At 48.1% G+C, this 17,371-nt stretch overlaps 1 protein-coding gene across 1 annotated transcript; it reads left to right on the forward strand.

Moving 5' to 3' along the window:
* Positions 1 to 2,885: 2,885 nt before the first annotated feature.
* Positions 2,886 to 9,967, forward strand: LOC124690432. Its single transcript, XM_047223820.1, has 7 exons — positions 2,886 to 2,955; positions 4,150 to 4,256; positions 4,511 to 5,356; positions 5,488 to 5,660; positions 6,101 to 6,113; positions 6,207 to 6,430; positions 9,160 to 9,967. Exons 1-7 carry the CDS (start codon positions 2,886 to 2,888, stop codon positions 9,965 to 9,967), a joined length of 2,241 nt encoding a protein of 746 aa, XP_047079776.1.
* Positions 9,968 to 17,371: the final 7,404 nt, after the last annotated feature.

The following is a 17,371-nucleotide window of genomic DNA, read 5'->3' on the forward strand; positions in this document are numbered from 1 at the left end:
CTTTTCCGGGTCAACATCACCAAAGTTTACTCGTTTTCGAGCAGTATTGTTTACTTCTGCCATATTTGTATCAATAGGTTTCTTTGGACTAGTGCCAGTATCCTTGAGGTCGTCACTTTCATCGTCATCGTATGTGGACATACCTCGCCCCATTCCTCTGCCTAGACCACCTCTCCCCAATCGTCCTCCACCTCTGTTCACACTAAAACCTCCCCCAAAGCTAGTGCGTGGAGGGTCGGCATAGAGCCACTTTTTAAACTTCAAATCCTTCTCTTCATAAACCCCACGGCCACATTCTTTGAATCCATGTCCCAGTTTCCCACAAGCCTCACAGAAAAAAGCAAGCTTCTCATATCTAACTACAAATAGCTGTCTTTGAGTTTGTCTAATAATTGAGACACACCTTGCCAACGGCTTTCGAACATCATATCTCACCCTAACCCTGACATAGTTACCTCTGATCCCCTCCGTTTTCACCACTATCACTTCCAGCCCCGCACGCTCGACGAGCTGAGTTATGATCTTGGGCTTACAATATCCTTCAGGTAATTCATGGATTTGAATCCATATCTTAATGTGAAAGAGCTCCTTCTCCTCTGCCCTCGAGAGGCCATCATACGGCTCAATGATCACTACCCAGTTACGGAATAACCAGGGGCCATTGTCCACGATCCTCTCCCAGTCTCCCAGGCAAGACGCCTGTAGGGTAAAAAGGTTCTCCCCGATAGCTCTGAACTTCACCGTTTGCGCCAAATTCCATGCGGCCTTCATCTCTCCAAAGAACGCAGCATGGCTGAAGCTCTTCTCCGTTTGGACCCTCGCCAGTGCCATCCACTGGACACTCTCCAATATCTCCTGTTCTACCTCATCCACATCCAAATCGTTGAATTCCTCATCCTGCAGATCTAGCTGCTCAAGCATTGCATCTATTGTCATCGGATCCTTACCCTTCGCTTTCGAACTGCCATCACTTGTCGCCGAACGAGCATCAGAAGTTGACGCCATCTGGACTCAAGGAGTCGCGATCGCGCCGCCCCCAAAAACCCTAGCACGCCCCGCCACCGAAGCGCTCCGAACCAAGGCCGGGTAGGAGGGCTAGCCTCCCCCTTAGTCAGCCCGAGACCAGAGAACGCCGGCGTAGGGACGGATACGGTTCTTAGGCGTGTTGTTTGTAGGTTCTGTTGGACTCGCCGGCGGGATCGCCACCGGGAGGAGGAAACCCTAGAAAGCTAGGGGAAAAAACCGCTTATAACTCTCTTGCTGGAAGCTGTTTCCGGACGATGCTTTCGTTTCTTTTCGGGGGTCTTGCTTGTAAGATGTATTCCACCAACGTCTTTCTAATGCAGCATCGGGGTCTTTCCGGACCCCTCTTATGTTCAAAAAAAAAAAAAAAATCCTTCCTGGGACATTAGATCCAGACCGACCTCCCGATGAAAAGAAAAACAAAAATATCCGGCACAACCTTCCGCTCGAAACAAAAAACGAACCAGGCCGACTTCAGCCAGGCTTGGATCAGTTCAATCTCAACCGCTTGGGTTCGAGACAGTCACGGGTTCGGGCCATGAGGTGCAATAAAGGAATTTGCTAAGGTACTATTTCCCTATAAAACAGGGCGGTAGTCAGCAAAAGGATCCCACTATTTATATCCAACATAACTCGCGTTCCCCACTCCTTTTCACAATCCGGCGAGAAAGATATCAGGAATAATAAGAGATACAAAGAAAGGGGAGGAGGGCGGAGCCGTCGATTTGTCTAGGTCGGCGTCGATTTTGGCGCGGTGGCCATGGGGATACTAGAGCTGATGAAATCGCTGTCCGTTAGAGGCCAGCCGCCGCGGATCTGCCGGACAATTTGTATGCCTCTTGCTCCAAGGCACTACGCATCTTCTTTAATTTGTGACTTCGTGTTTGATGTAATATGAGATCTGAGCTCACACATCTTATTCTTGATATTGTCTTTATTCTTTATAAAAAGTGATAAAACTTAAGATCTGAACTCACCACCTCTTATCCTTAATTTTTTCTAAGCATTACAGTCCCTTATTTTCAAAATAAGTGTCGTCTAAATTTGCATGTATGTAGACGTGTTTTAATTGTAGATACATTCAAATTTAGATAAATTTGCGACACTTACTTTGGAACTTACTTTGGAACAAAGGCATACTAAATTTGTTACTCCCTCTAATCCATAATAAGTTTCGGAGGTTTAGTTCAATTTAGTCTAAATTTGAACTGAATCTCCGACACTTATTACTTACCAGAGTAAATAGCGTACCAAAATGTCTAAGTAGTTGTTGTAGTGAACTCTGTTGTTAAGTTATAGTTTTGCGGCTAAATTTGTTGAATAATTCAACTTATTTGGTCTGGCTCATATATTGATTCGTTGCATTTTTTATGACTGATTGTGAGTTTATGCGGCTAAGTTGTTTGTTGTTTTGTTGGGCTGCCCGCCATTGTCCGTGTCAAACAAGTCTCGTCCTGTCTAATTGCTTAAACCGGGAAGAGTTTTGTTCAGAAGGATTAGTTTGGTGGTCATAGCATAAGGAATTGATTTTGCTGTGATTTTGGTGGAGAGGAATAATGCTGCGGTTTTGTACCAGACTGCTTATATGTGCATAAAGGCTTAATTTTGAGACAGTTTTGTCCATAAGGAACTAATTTTGTGGCTATACAAGTTTGTATGTCTGCAAATACTATCCTTCAGTGATTGTGTAGTTGTGTAGGAGGATCCTCTCGGCTCTTCACTTCTTTTCCTTTCTTGCTTAGCAAGCCGTGATTATCGGAAAACCCATAACTCCCCAAGACCCCCTACTCCCTATCCATCCCAGAGGATGCCAGCGGGCGAAGTCCTCACGGCGGCCTGGCAGCGGTGTGGCCCACGTTCTGATGGCCGGCGTGCTGGATCTCAGCGTGGTGGCGCGGTGGGAGTACGTGGTGGTGCTGCGGGCATCTGCCTGCGCATGAGGTCGAGAGGAAGACGGGACACAGCATTCCTGGTGCTGCAGAGGTGGTGGAGGTTTGGCGCCAAAATCTGGGTGCCCCCTGGCACCTGCATCGCCCCAACCAACCCTCTCCCTCCTCCCACCCCTCTCCCTCCTCCCACCCCTCTTGGCCGCCGCTGTTGGAGGATACCGGCATGCGAGCAGCACGGCTCTATGCTGGCCTGCTAGTTCCCATCTACTTCGACGGCAACGTTTCTACGCTTCCCTCCCCGTGTTGTTGGTCTTTTCCTGCTCACCTACACTGCCATCTCCGGTCTGCTCTGCATGCCGACGGCCTATGGTGTCAACGGCGACGCCTCAGGGTGATGTTACCTCCTTGGAGGTGTTGGCATGACCCTGACCAGACTTCCTCTTCGAGCACCAGGGGAAACCCTAGGTCCGGCCTGCTGGACTGGCCCGCAGCGGCGTCTCAGCGTTGTTCCCTTCTTGAAGGCAAGTGTAGTACTGGCGTTGTTTTGGTACAGCGTAGACTGCTACACAGGGCGTGGACCTCCGAGGCACAATGTAGGCCGGCAGCAGCACTTCCCCGACGAAAGCTACACAAGTTCCAGCCGGTCCCTGCCATTTCACCCGCCGACTCTCTAGGTACATTGGTGCAAGGTATATTGGCATGTTCAGTCCTGGAGTTGCGACCCTCCCTGGAGGCATCTAGCAACGGAGATGATGCTGCCCTATTGCTCCGAGTCTCGACGCCTCACCATTCTTGGCTGGAGGCAAGGCTGGGCGAGGCCTAATGTCGTTGCTGGCTGAAGTTAAGGACACCTCCTCACCTAGTTGTAGTCGCTTGGTGTGGATGGTCGTCTGCGTGTGTGTTTTTGTGTCCCTCCTCTTTGGAGGTTGTACTCCCAATGTCTTCCTTTACAAAGAAATAAGACCCAAATTCTTTTTCGTTTTCTCAAACCCATATGCCCTATTTCATGGAGTTCTATGTTTTAAAGGAAAAATGGCGAGCGCCCATTCTGAAGGGAGTACTGCAGTGGGACGTTTGCGATTTTAGCAGAGTCATGTGTCACACGTAAATGCCCTGTAGCAGCTTCCTTGTGTTTTAAAAATCAAATGATATAGCATCTTTGGTGTTTGCAACTACGCTCCTGACAGTATTCTAGGACTTTCTTCCTGCTGTTTAGTGACTACTAACTGAACTGCAGATAATGGATCCACTTCTTCGGCCTCTACTATTATGGATTCACCTTGTCACCAAGGTGATGGTTCTCAATGTGCTGAAGTAATGGGGTCACAAGTCCATTTTCCAGAGGTATGAGATGCTGATAAATAATGAAACTTTGTAGCTGTAAGTGAAAGAAAATAAAAACATCTTTGCTTCAAGCACTGGACACATTTCTGATTGTTGGGTTGTAGGAATTGGTGATGCATCTGTAATTGGTTAAAAGAAATAAATATTTGTCAACCAATTAGATGTTAATTTGCCCGTATTGTTAATTTCATGGAAGCAAATTGCTGCTGCAACTGTTTTCTAATGCCTTTTGTCCCTGATGATTGTTTTTCCAGGACATCCTTCATCATATACATGCTCTCATGCTTATGAGAGATGCTGCTCGTGCTGCATGTGTGTCTCGTGGTTTTCTGCATTCTTGGAGATTCTATCCCAAACTCATCCTTGATATTAATACACTAGGACTAAACAAGGATGCATCTAAAGGAGTAATAACAGAGAAATTTATCACTAGAGTTGACCGCATCATGCACAATCATGCTGGCACGGGATTAAACATATTTAAACTTGTGACATACCCTTGTTCCAATATTCACCCTAGTTATGTTGACCGATGGCTTGAAATTGCTATTACGCCCGCAACTAAAGAATTGACGCTACAAATGACCCAAGGTGGCGAGATAGAATACAACTTCCCGTGTTCACTTTTATCTTCAGATAAGGGAAGCTCATTGCATTCTATTTTCCTTGCGGAATGTTCCTTGCACTCTATGGTGCAAGTTGGTTCCATGCGTAGCTTGACAAGTGTGGGTTTGAGTTCAGTTCACATTACTGGGGAGGAACTATGTTGCTTCCTGTCCAATAGTTGCTCTTTGGAGTATTTGTGCCTTTCGCAGTGCGATGATATAACTTTTTTGAAGATACCTTGTGTGCTTTTGCGGTTTAAAGTCTTGGATGTGACGAGTTGCAAACTTCTGGAGATGATTGAAAACAATGCTCCAAGGCTCTCCACTTTCAACTATAACGGACGTGTGATACACATCTCACTTGGAGCTTCGTTGCAAGTGAGTAAATTAGGAATGGCTTGTGCATATGAGCCTGACATGCTATATTATGCTTCTACCAGGCTTCCTTCTATTGCACCAAATATCCAATCCCTTTATCTGTCAACACGTGATGAGGTCAGTCTGAGCCTTCTGTATTTACATCTTGTCCTGTATACTTGAAAAGTATCTTAGAATTTTTTTTTTGTGTATCATCACTTCCTTACTTACACATGGTGTGCTGATTTTTTTGGCATCTGTTTCTTCAGACGGTTGATACACCAATGGTGCCTGGTAGATTCCTCCAGCTCAATTACTTGGAGATAGAACTTCTTCGACCAACATATTCCCCGGATTATGATTTTTGTTCCCTGGTTTCCTTTATTGATGCTTCTCCCAACTTGAGGACTTTTATATTGCGTGTAAGTACTCATTTGTCCATGTGAGCCATCAATAACGGAAACAACTAGTAGTTATTTGAAATTATTTTATCTTTGAATATGAAGATGTTTTCCTCATCAGGAAATAGCTTCTGTTGATTTATACCATCCTTTTTAAAATTTCACCTTATTTTTTTTCTTATTGTTTGGTAGTGGTGCAATTGACTATTTGACAAAACTTATTAAGATCTAGGAGTATTGTCTTTATAGTGGAAATATTTTTGTACACCCACGCTTGGGTGTGGATTCTCGAGATTCATGCCCACCATGGTAGATGGAAAGATTCCGTTCTCTACTCTTTTTATCCCAATCTTAAAGCACAATGGACGGTGACGGAAACACCCACACCCATGCGGGTGTACAAAATCCTCTCGTCTTTATAGTAAATAAATTACTTATGCTGACACCATATACATGAACTCTATTCGAATTTTGTTTGCAGTGAACCTATTACTGTAAATTAGTTGAGGAAGTGTGGGCTGATAAACAACAGTATTAATTGAAATCCTTCTTTATTGGAAATTATTCATTGATATGGTGTTGTGCAGATTTTGCTGCCAGCAATAAGGCACGATTCGATCCTCGAAGATTTGAATGTTGATGCATTGCATCCTCGTTGCCTCTCAAATAACCATCACGAAAAGCTCAGGGATGTGATGATTACTGGCTTTTGCTCTGCAAGGAGCATGATTGAGTTTACAAGGCATATTGTTCAGAAAACGTTGTCACTGGAGTGTCTTACGCTAGACACTACCCGTGGTTGTGACAAGAGGTTCGTCAAGTCAGACAAATGTTTGTCAATGAGTGAGGAGGCTCTAACGGAAGCAGGAAAAGCTTGCCTCGCTATAAGAAAATATGTTGAGGGAGCTTTGCCCTCGACTGTTCACTTTAAGCTTATTGAGCCATGCATCAAGTGCCACAGAAAGACACCCTAGACGTGTTTAACTTTCTTATGTTCATTACATTAGGTGAGTCCCGTGTAACATGCCCCCTGGCATAACTCTTATGACACGGTAGCATTGTCAGTCAAGAGTTTCTATCTCGACCTGGGTGTGCAGATCCGTCCTCCAAAAAGCGTTCCTTTCAAAAAAGAATTCAGTTGCGTATAAGGGAGATATAGACAATTTGCTTTACTTGAAAATATTGTTTGAACTTAAAAGCGGGAGTGGTGTGTTTTGGCACCTGGGAGCAAACTTCTTTTTAAAAGCGGGAGTGGTGTGTTTTGGCACTTGGGACATCTATAAGATGGCCAAGTTTAGGGAGAGGAAGACGAGGGATGTCAACGAAGTCAAATGCATCAAGGACGGAGATGATCAGCTTCTTGTGAAGGATGAGGCGATCAAGCGTAGATGGCGGGAGTACTTTGACAACCTTTACAATGGAGAGGCTGAGAGCTCTACCATTGAGCTAGACGACTCCTTTGATGATACCAGCATGTGCTTTGTGCGACGTATCCAGAAGTGCGAGGTTAAGGAGGTGTTAAGGAGGATGAAAGGCGGCAAGGCGATGGGTCCTGATGGTATCCCCATCGAGGCGTGGAGAGGCCTTGGAGACGTAGCGATAGTATGGCTAACTAAGCTTTTCAACCTCATTTTTCGGTCAAACAAGATGCCCGAAGAATGGAGGTGGAGTATTTTAGTACCAATCTTCAAGAACAAGGGGGATGTTCAAAGTTGTACTAATTACCGTGGAATCAAGCTGATGAGCCATACGATGAAGCTATGGGAGAGAGTCATTGAGCACCGCTTAAGAAGGTTGACAAGTGTGACCAAAAACCAATTTGGTTTCATGCCTGGGAGGTCTACCATGGAAGCCATCTTCTTGGTACGACAGCTGATGGAGAGATACAGGGAGCAAAAGAAGGACCTTCATATGGTGTTCATTGATTTGGAGAAGGCCTATGATAAGATACCTCGGAATGTCATGTGGTGGGCCTTGGAGAAGCACAAAGTCCCAATAAAGTACATTACCCTCATCAAGGATATGTATGATAATGTTGTGACAAGTGTTCACAAGCGATGGCGACACTGATGACATTCCAATTAGAATAGGGCTACACCAAGGGTCAGCTTTGAGCCCTTATCTTTTTGATTTGGTGATGGATGAGGTCACAAGGGATATACAAGGAGACATCCCATGGTGTATGCTCTTTGCGGATGATGTGGTGCTAGTCGATGATAACCGAACGGGGGTTAATAGAAAGTTAGAGTTGTGGAGGTGAACTCTCGAATCGAAAGGTTTTAGGCTTAGTAGAACTAAAACTGAATACATGAGGTGCAGTTTCAGTTCCACTAGGCACGAGGAGGGAGAGGTTAGCCTTGATGGGCAGGTGGTACCGGAGAGAGACACTTTTCGATATTCGGGATCCATGTTGCAGAAGGATGGCGATATCGATGAAGATGTGGGCCACCGAATCAAGGCTGGTTGGATGAAGTGGCGCCAAGCTTCTGGCGTACTCTGTGACAAGAGTGTGCCACAAAAGCTAAAAGGCAGGTTTTATAGGACAGCTATCCGACCTACGATGTTGTATGGCGCTGAGTGTTGGCCAACGAAGAGACGATATATCCAACAGTTAAGTGTAGCAGAGATGCGCATGTTGAGATGGATATGTGGCCACACAAGAAAGGATCGAGTACGGAACGACGATATACGGGAGAGAGTTGGAGTATCACCGATTGAAGAGAAGCTGGTCCAACATCGTCTTAGATGGTTTGAACATATCCAACGGAGGCCTCCGGAAGCGCCAGTGCATAGCGGACGGATAAAGCGTGATGAGAATGTTAAGAGGGGTCGTGGTAGACCAAACTTGACATGGGAGGAGTCCGTTAAGAGAGACCTGAAGGTTTGGAATATCGACAAAGATTTAGCCATGGATAGGGGTGCGTGGAAGTTAGCTATCCACGTTCCGGAACCATGACTTGGCTTCGAGATCTTATGGGTTTCAACTCTAGCCTACCCAACTTGTGCCTCTACTATCCCCTAGTGGATTTGGGAAACCCCCACCTTAGATTACCCATCTATTGTATCCCTCCTTATCCAGATCTTTTTTCCATTCTAGTAATTTTATCAATTGAGAATCTCTTGCCTTGCAACTCTATTCTTAGTTGGTCTTTTACTCTTTGGGAATTCTATTTGGATTTGTCGATCTTTTGCAAGAGATTCTACATTTGGTCTTTCTCTCGCAATTCTATCGGTTGGTGGTTCGGGCCAACGAGGATAACCGATTTGTGTGTGTGCGTGTGTTTGTATCGAGTTCTTCGCGTTCATCCACTTCCCCGCGAATCCCCCTCCGTAATCACACTCACCCGGATCAATTCGTGAGATCGGCAACCCACACGGGCTTAGCCCGTATCATATGTTATCAGAGCAAAGGTTGCCACGAATTTGACCCTCCAATTTCACCAATTTCGTCCAAAAAATTTCCCCAAAAATTTTGCCCCAAAAAATAGCTCGAATTTGGATCTCTGGATTTGTTGAGTTGTTTGTGGTTTTGATCCACAGATCTGTTGTCTTAGTGGCTGATCTACATCCCTGCAAAATTTCGTGGTCAAATTCCTTGTATATCTTCGTAATCGACGATTTTCTGGCCAATTTTCCGCTACTCACGAAGAACAGTTCGTCCTGTTCGTGCTCACCGGCACTGCCGGCCGATTCCTGGCGGCACTGCCGGCCCCCATCATCTTCAACCTCCCGCCTGCCACACCTGCGCCCCACTTCCACCAATCATCGGCCAAACCACCACGGCGCCGCGCCTCAGCAGCAAGTCGACCCCGCCTCCCCTGCCGCGCGCCTCCCTTATCCCGCTTCCGTCGCGACCACGCCTGGCCGCTCGCCAACCTCCAAGCTCCAGGCCAAGGCCCGCCGCTCCCCGGCCCATCCTGCGCCGCACGCCCGCACCAAACTCCCCACGCATCGCGCGCGCGGACGCGCCACGCCGCCGCTCCAATCGCTCGCCCGCTTCGCGCCTCGCTCACCCAGGCTGCTCTGCCCCGATCCGCCTCGCCTCGACCTACCGCGGCCAACCGCCTCCTGCGTCGCCCACGCTTGCTATCGCCGCGCGCCGCCAAGCCACTCCCGCTCGCTGCTCCCTCACCAAGCACTAGCAGCAGCAAGCGCTGCTCATCCACCAGCTCGCCTCCAGGCCAACAGCACCGCGCGCAACGTACCACCAGGCCACAGCAGCAAGGTCCGGCTTCACCTGCTCCTCCCGTTTCCATCCACGCAAGAAATCGCTCAGCTCCGCTTGATTCGGCTCGAAGAAATCCAGTCCGGCACTCCCGGCCGAACCAACCCGGCAGTGCCGGCCTAAGAGCATCTCCAGTCGCGTCCCCAAAGCGTCCCCCAAAGGGATTTAGGGCGCGCCGGACAAAAAAAGCGTTCCAGCCGCGTCCCCCAAAGCCCATTTTTGTCCGGCGCGGCCCGATACGGTGTCCGGCGCCCCGAGCCCATCCCCGTCCCACAGGGGACGCTCCGGGGATGCCGGACACAACGAAAAGCGAGGCCAACCGACGCGGGGCCGACCCGTCAGCGGCACAGGGAAAATTCGTCTCACACTCCCGCCAAATCCCGCCGCTCCCGCCAAATCGCGCCTATACCGCCGCGCACGGGCCTCCCAAAACATATCCCGCCGCCGATTCATTTCTCCTATCCCGCCGATTTCTTTCTCCCTCCCGCCGTCCACCCGTCGCCGCTACCCTCTCCCCATTCCATGGCGCCGCCGACAGACCCCCAAAAAGATGGCGAAGAAAGCGGCCAAGAAGCCGCCGGGCAATGCGACGATAGGGGCGAAAGCGCCGCTCGCGAAGCCGCGGAAGGCGCCGGCTGCGAAGAAGAAGCTCGAAGGAATGACCGAAGATCAATGGCAGCAAGATTGCCTGCGCCGGAAGCTATCGACGGCGGAGCGGAAAGGACGGAGGGCGGTGGAGCTGGAGAAGAAGGCTCAGGCGGCACGCCAGCAACAGCACGTAATGGCCGGGTGTATCGCCGCCACCAACGCGAGCCCATGGAGTACGTCCATGCCGGTGTACGTTCCCGGAGTGATCTCTCCGTCGCAAGCCGCCTTCTACAACGACGGCCCCTCCGCCACTCCCGGGTGCGTGACGCCTAACTTGTCGCCGCACTACCGGGATGCGCTGCCGCACGGCGGCTTCAACCCCAACAACCTCTACTCCCCGGCGTACGAGCAGCGCGAGCGGGACCCGGTCCGGACGGCGACCCTTTCACCGCCGCGAGGGTCCGCTCGAATACGACGGCGCCGGTCGCCGAGGAGGACGACGGGGTTGAGGAGGAGGACGACGAGGAAGAGGAGGGGGTGGAGGACGACGAGGAGGACGACGATGAGGACGAAGAGGGCGGCGACGAAGAGGACGACGAGGGTGCCGGTGACGATGATCTCGTGGAGGTAGACGCGGACGGCGTGAGGACGAAGAAGAAGAAGAAGAAGAAGAAGGCGTCGGGCACACGGGGCGCGAAGTGGACGCCTCTGGAAGATCTTTGTCTGTGCGAGTCGTGGGCGACGGTGAGCCATGACTCCATCATCGGCGCCAACCAAAAAGGCGGGAAGTATTGGCCGAGGATCAAGGCCGAGTTCGATGAGCGCAAGCTCATCAACAGCGACTACAATAGAGTGACAATGAAGAGGAGCCAGAAGGCAATGTCGACGCGATGGGCCATCATCCAGGCGTCGGTGAACTCCTTCCATGGGTACCATCAGGACTTAGAGACCAGAGGCGACAGCGGCGCCGACGTCGCCCAACTGGTACGACTCTTTCTTCCATAATCCGTAGCGCCTACATTGTGTTCGATGAAATGACTCTGCTTCCTTTGGTTAGTTTGATAGGGCCATGGAATTGTACTCGAGGCACTCGGAAGGTCACAAGCCGTTCGCGCTGATGCATTGCTATAGCAAGCTCAAAGTCAATGAGAAATGGCGATTGACGCGCCTGTCGCTGTCCAAGGGGAAGGACGCCATTGATCTGGACGCGCCGCTGGCAACTTCGACAGGGCGTCCTACTGGCAACAAGGCTGCCAAGGCCGCCTTGGCCGACGTTGCGTCGTCTGAGAAGACGCGAGCGTCGATCACGAAATGCCTCGCCGACGTCTCCTCGACCTTTATCTCCCGCGACAAGAAGGCCGACCAAAGGTGGGCCGAGCTGCTCAAGAGGCAAGAGGAGAAGCTGGAGCTCAAGAAACGCAGGGACGACATGTCCCTCGCCGAGAACGTCGACGGAGGGAATGTCTCCCCGGACGCGAGCGGCGCACAACTTCTTCAAAGGCCGGATCCTCGACGACATCGAAGCCAAAATGGCGGCGGCGGACGCGGTGGCCCCGGCGGCGGCATCGGCTTCGGAGGCAGCGGCCGCGCGCAGCAAGAGCAGGCCGACGCGTCTTCTCTTGCTACACCTGCGTCGGCCTCCGCGTCGGCGACGGAGCGGACGCACCATGCACAGGAACGGGCGGATCGCGACGAGGTCATCGTGCTCGACGGGCCTGCGTCGACTCGGGATACGACGCCGTCGCCCAACCCCTTCTTCTAATTTGCATGCACCACCGGTCCGTAATATGATCGCGCGCCCGGTACTTTGATCGATCGCCGCTACTCGATCGCGACGAATCGGCGGGAACGATCTCTTTTGAATGCATCTATTTGAATTTCTGATTGGGGGCGGCGTTTGGGGGACGCGGCTGGGGAGCGACGTCCCCCAAAGGCGGCACGAACAAAACACGTCCCCCAAACGCTCAATCCGGCGCGGTTTGGGGGACGCTTTGGGGGACGCGGCTGGAGATGCTCTAAGCACTCCGGCAGTGCCGCTCCTCCCACCCCGGCAGTGCCGCCCAATTCCAACCGGCAGTGCCGGCCTCCAATAGCGCTGCTGAAATTCCTGTTCTAGTTTCGTCCAATTCCGATCCATCTTTTTGCCCTAAATTTTGATAACTTTCCGGCGGCCGTTTGACTCCAAACTTTAACAACATCCTTCAACTACCCCACATAGCCCACGTCTAATTTTTGACGATTTTTGGAGCCCAACTTTTGACCGCTCGTTTTGACCCAACTTTTCGGGCATTGACTTAATTTGCTCGGTTTCCGATTTGGAGTGCATCGGTTGTCTATTCCGCTTCCGCGCCTACATCAACACCGCGACGACGCCGTTGGCACCCCGGATTCCGGCGCAACTTCTTCACCATCATCGACACCACCTCGATCATCGCAAGTTCGTGTGCTTGACACCGCCTAACATCAATAGGTATAACTTGCCCCACCCCTTGTAGCCCCGTTTCTTTCTTTGTGTACCTATCCCATTGAGAGTGGCTTTCCGAGTGTTGCGAAGCATTGCACAAGTGTCACGACCGTGAGAGAGTGTGTGTGCGTTGTGTTGAGCAAAGCTCCGAAGCAAGCTCGGTGAGAAAGATACACAAAAGAAGAAAAAGTGTGATATAGAAAAAAAAAGCTTCTAAGCATAGAAAAAAAAAGAGAAAAAGAAAAAGGAAATACAAAAAGAGTGTGTGTCCACCGATACAAAAGAGTGCAAAGCTTGTGAGCACTAAGAGAGAAAAGAGAAGAGTGGCATTTGTGCAAATCTAGTTGCTTCTCTCATATGCAACCAAGCTACGGTCTCTCTTGTGTTGGCGCGACACCGAGCTAATAGTCTTTGTTAGGACCATCTTGTTACTTGCTCAATTCTTTGGTCGCGCTAACCCCATTGTTCTTCCTTGTGTGTGTTTCCGTGTTTCCTTGACATAGATCATCATTTTTGACATTTGACTTTGGATCTTACCCACATTTGACAATAGACATTTTCTTTGGTTCTTTTCGTTTGCTATCCACATCCGCACCTACCACCATATAGAGTTCTTAGCCTTTTGCATGTGCTTTGAGTGTGTGTGTGAGTACATATCGGTTATTCTCTAACTTGAACCATTTTCTCGATTTTGGTTTGCGAGTTTTGACCTTTTGGTAGTTTTCCTTCCACCACATACATATACACCCTTCCTAGTGAGAGCTATCCAATATGACCCCACAAGAAAAGGCCGAGATGAGAGCCTACTTTGCCGAGCTAGAAGCTCTTGAAGCCAATATGACCACCCAAGACAAAGCCGAGTGCAAATCCTACTTCAAACACCTTGAGAGCAAGAGTGATACACCACATGAGTTGAGTGAGGGCGCTTTGATTTCTAACACATTAACCTCTACTCCTCTTGTGTTGTCTTCCTCTTTGCTAGGTTGCTTGGGCATCGACGACGTCATTGCCATGGAGATGAGGGACTCCACTATATGTGAGATGAGCGACTCCACTATATGTGAGATGAGCGACTCCACTATATGTGAGATGAGCGACTCCACTATATGTGAGATGAGTGCATCCACTATATGTGAGCTTGAGTGCATACACTTCGAGAGCATGAGTGATACACCATGTGAGATGAGAGTGATAGTTGATAGGTCATGTGAGGCCATTTCGAATTCTAACAACTTACCCTCTACCTCTAGTGTGTTTCCTTGTGTCTCATTAGGTCCCATGGATGACGACACGTCGATCACGGACAAGAAGATGTACATGGTGCATGAAGATGATGCTATCACACCATGCTTGATTGAAGATGAACATGGAGGCCATATGGAGCCTACCTCTTCCACAACACCCACTTCAAATGAGTCGGACTACAAAGGTACCTATATGGGTGTTGATGATGCCATGATCCCACTAGTGGACATGATGATTTGTGAGTTCATGCATGATGATGATGATACAATTGCTATTTCATATGCTTCGTTCGTTCCTCCATGTGATGCTTTGCTTGATAACATTGTTGATCATGTGGAATTACTTGCTTGTGAAAATATGATCATGCCATGCGATGAATGTTTCAATATATCTCCCATTGCATGCAACTTGTCGAACAATTTCTCTTTCCCATGTGTTGCTTGCAATGATGAAAATGATCCTATTGCCATGTCATATGCTTCTTTCACTTTCCCATGTGATACTTGTGATACAACTATTGTTGATCATGTGGAATTAGTTGCTTATGATAATATCCCCATGCCATGCTATGAGAGTTTCACTTTCTCTCCTATTGCTTGCAATATGTCGAACAATTGCTCTTTCCCATGTATTGCTTGCAATGAAAATGATGATGCTAATGCTTGTGTTGTGACAACCTTGATGAACAATTGCTCTTTCCCTAGGTTTGTCGACAACCATGATCGAATGTTGAACATGTTTTGTGCTAGATGCTTGCAATACTCTCCCATTAATGCAACCAAAATGTTGAATACTTGCTCTTTCCAATGCTTGGTTTGCCATAATGTTAATGTGCTTGTAAATGAGATTGCCCCCATAGCTCTCTCAAATTTTGGAGACTTTGCATATATCCATGTTGAGCATGTTCCCATGTTTACTCCGCATATTCACCATATCTATTATGATGCTTTGCTTAACGCTAATGGTGATGTGCAAAAGAGATGGACCATCATGATGGATGATGTGTTCATATACCATGCACACACGTTCTTTGCTTTGCCTATTGTGTGTGTAGGTACAAGAATGCCAATGTCAATGTAACATCCCAAAAATTTCAAAGCAAAGAAAATGAATTTCCCTTTTTCCAAATTTTGGAACCAACAAAAACTTTTATTGAATTAAGTTTAAGGCATAGTGATCTTGCTTAATTCTTGTGATTTTGCCATGATTGCTTGTTATAGTATTTTGAAATAACCTTAAACCCTAAAACTCACCCCTCTTTTCACCATCCTAGCTAAAATAAAATAAAAGGAAATTAAATAAGAAAAAGGTATATGTGCCTATGGCTATTTTTACAAATCTTTACCCTAGACCTTTCTACTTTGTTTAGAGGTTTGGAAAACCTTCATACACCCTATCTAGCACTTATCAAACCAAATCCAATGTGAAACCAAAGAAAATAAAAAGAAACTAAAAATGCCATAGAGGCATATGAGAGTAAAATGCAAATTTATGAATTTGGGAATCTTGACCCTAAGACTTGTTGTGAATGGTGGGATCAATTCTATATACCATTTCAACACTTAACAACACCATTTGGGTCTAGCCAAGTCAAATTAAAACTCAAATGCAACATATGCATAGAGGCATATGTGACACATAGCCATAATACCCAATTCTTGCCCTATGACTCCAAACTTTGACCAAATGATGTGAAACCATCTCTCAACCTAATATAACACTAAATTGACCCTAACCCATGTCCAAGTAAAGCAAGGGGAACAATTTACAAAAATAATGAATTTTCACACATCACCTCTTATGTGTTATGGCCAATTTTGCAAATCTTTGAACAAGACCATTTGAAAGTGTTTCAATGGTTTGAAAATGTTTCTAAACTAATAAGAATCACATTAGAGTCAAGAAAAGTCAAATCAATTGGAGGGAAATCAAATAGGAGAAAATCCCCATTTCTCTCACATACACTAAGGGCAATTTTACAAATCTTCATATGAGGCCACCATTGCTTGACCTATGGTTTCTAAAACTCATATATAACAAAAACAAACACAAATGCATAAAAGAAACCAGATTCAAATCAAAGGAAAATTCAAATTTCAAACACATATGATAATGGTCATATGTCACCCTTTTATTTTCTTCCTTACTTTGCACCTCTTTATCTCTCAAATCTTAAACTAAACTTGGTCAACACTTGCCATGTCATCCAAGACCTTGTCAAGGTGAACAACTTTCATGTTGACCACCATTGCTAACCTTGACCAGGTTGACCAGAATAGATTTGACAAGTGAGGACTTTGAAACTATGAGAAGATCATACCAATTTTGAAATCTTGCAAAACTTCACCAAAATGAATACCACCACCACCATTCTAGCACATTAATTGTATGAATGAAGTTCACCAAAAAGAATTTCGAAATTCAAACTTTTTTCTCATGCGGCCGTTTAATCAAACACCTGGCAGGCAGCATCTTTGCTTTATGTTACATGCTATTATCCAGAGGATTTTGGCCTAAACCCCTTTTAACTCGTGATGATCATCAACTCCTGCAACCCCTGCATCAATCCCAGTACCTGCACCGTCGTTTAAAGTGTGGAGAAACACCTAAACAATGCTTGCCGTGCACCATGCCGGCCACCTTTGCACTCGAGCAACCTGAGCCTCTCCTCTCCCCTACACCATGTCTACAAGCATCTATGGAGCACGAGGACACTGCCCATGCCCTGCCCTCGCCCGCCAAGCCACGACATTGGCCGGGCCAAGAACGCCCAGCCCCATGCCAGGACGTGCCAGGCACGCGGTGAGCGTGCACCGAGCGCGCCAGAACGCCACGCGACCAGTCGCCCTCGTCCTCCCCCTGCATCCCTAGGCCTGTGACGAGAACCGCCACCTGCACCTCTACCTCGTAGACGCACTCGATCGACTGCCGCCGCCTTGTCGCCGTCGTCCTCATCTGAGCACCGCCGCGAGTACCGTGGCAGAAGCGCACGCGCCCGAGCGATCCTATCGGGCCCTGGACGCAAAAGATACGCCTTGAGCATCGCCTACAAGATGCTGTCCTCGCCACGCCCTTTCGCACACCGGAGCGGCCGCGCCATGTACACCCTCTCACAGCACCCGTCGGTCACCTCGCCATCTATAAATAGGGGCACCCAGAGCACACTCCCTTCACACCAATCTCCTCCCCTCTCCTCACTGACCCTGCCTGACCACCCAATTGAACCTCAA

Source organism: Lolium rigidum, chromosome 2 (genome assembly GCF_022539505.1).
Source record: "Lolium rigidum isolate FL_2022 chromosome 2, APGP_CSIRO_Lrig_0.1, whole genome shotgun sequence".
In the NCBI taxonomy this organism is placed as follows: Eukaryota; Viridiplantae; Streptophyta; class Magnoliopsida; order Poales; family Poaceae; genus Lolium; species Lolium rigidum.

What these genes read in the sequence shown, in the direction of transcription:
- LOC124690432 (XM_047223820.1), top strand. Translation starts at nt 2,886, where the DNA reads ATGGCCGGCGTGCTGGATCTCAGCGTGGTGGCGCGGTGGGAGTACGTG. An exon ending in CACAAGTCCATTTTCCAGAG is followed by an intron (nt 4,257 to 4,510) that starts GTATGAGATGCT and finishes TTGTTTTTCCAG; the next exon opens with GACATCCTTCATCATATACA. An exon ending in ATCTGTCAACACGTGATGAG is followed by an intron (nt 5,357 to 5,487) that starts GTCAGTCTGAGC and finishes CTGTTTCTTCAG; the next exon opens with ACGGTTGATACACCAATGGT.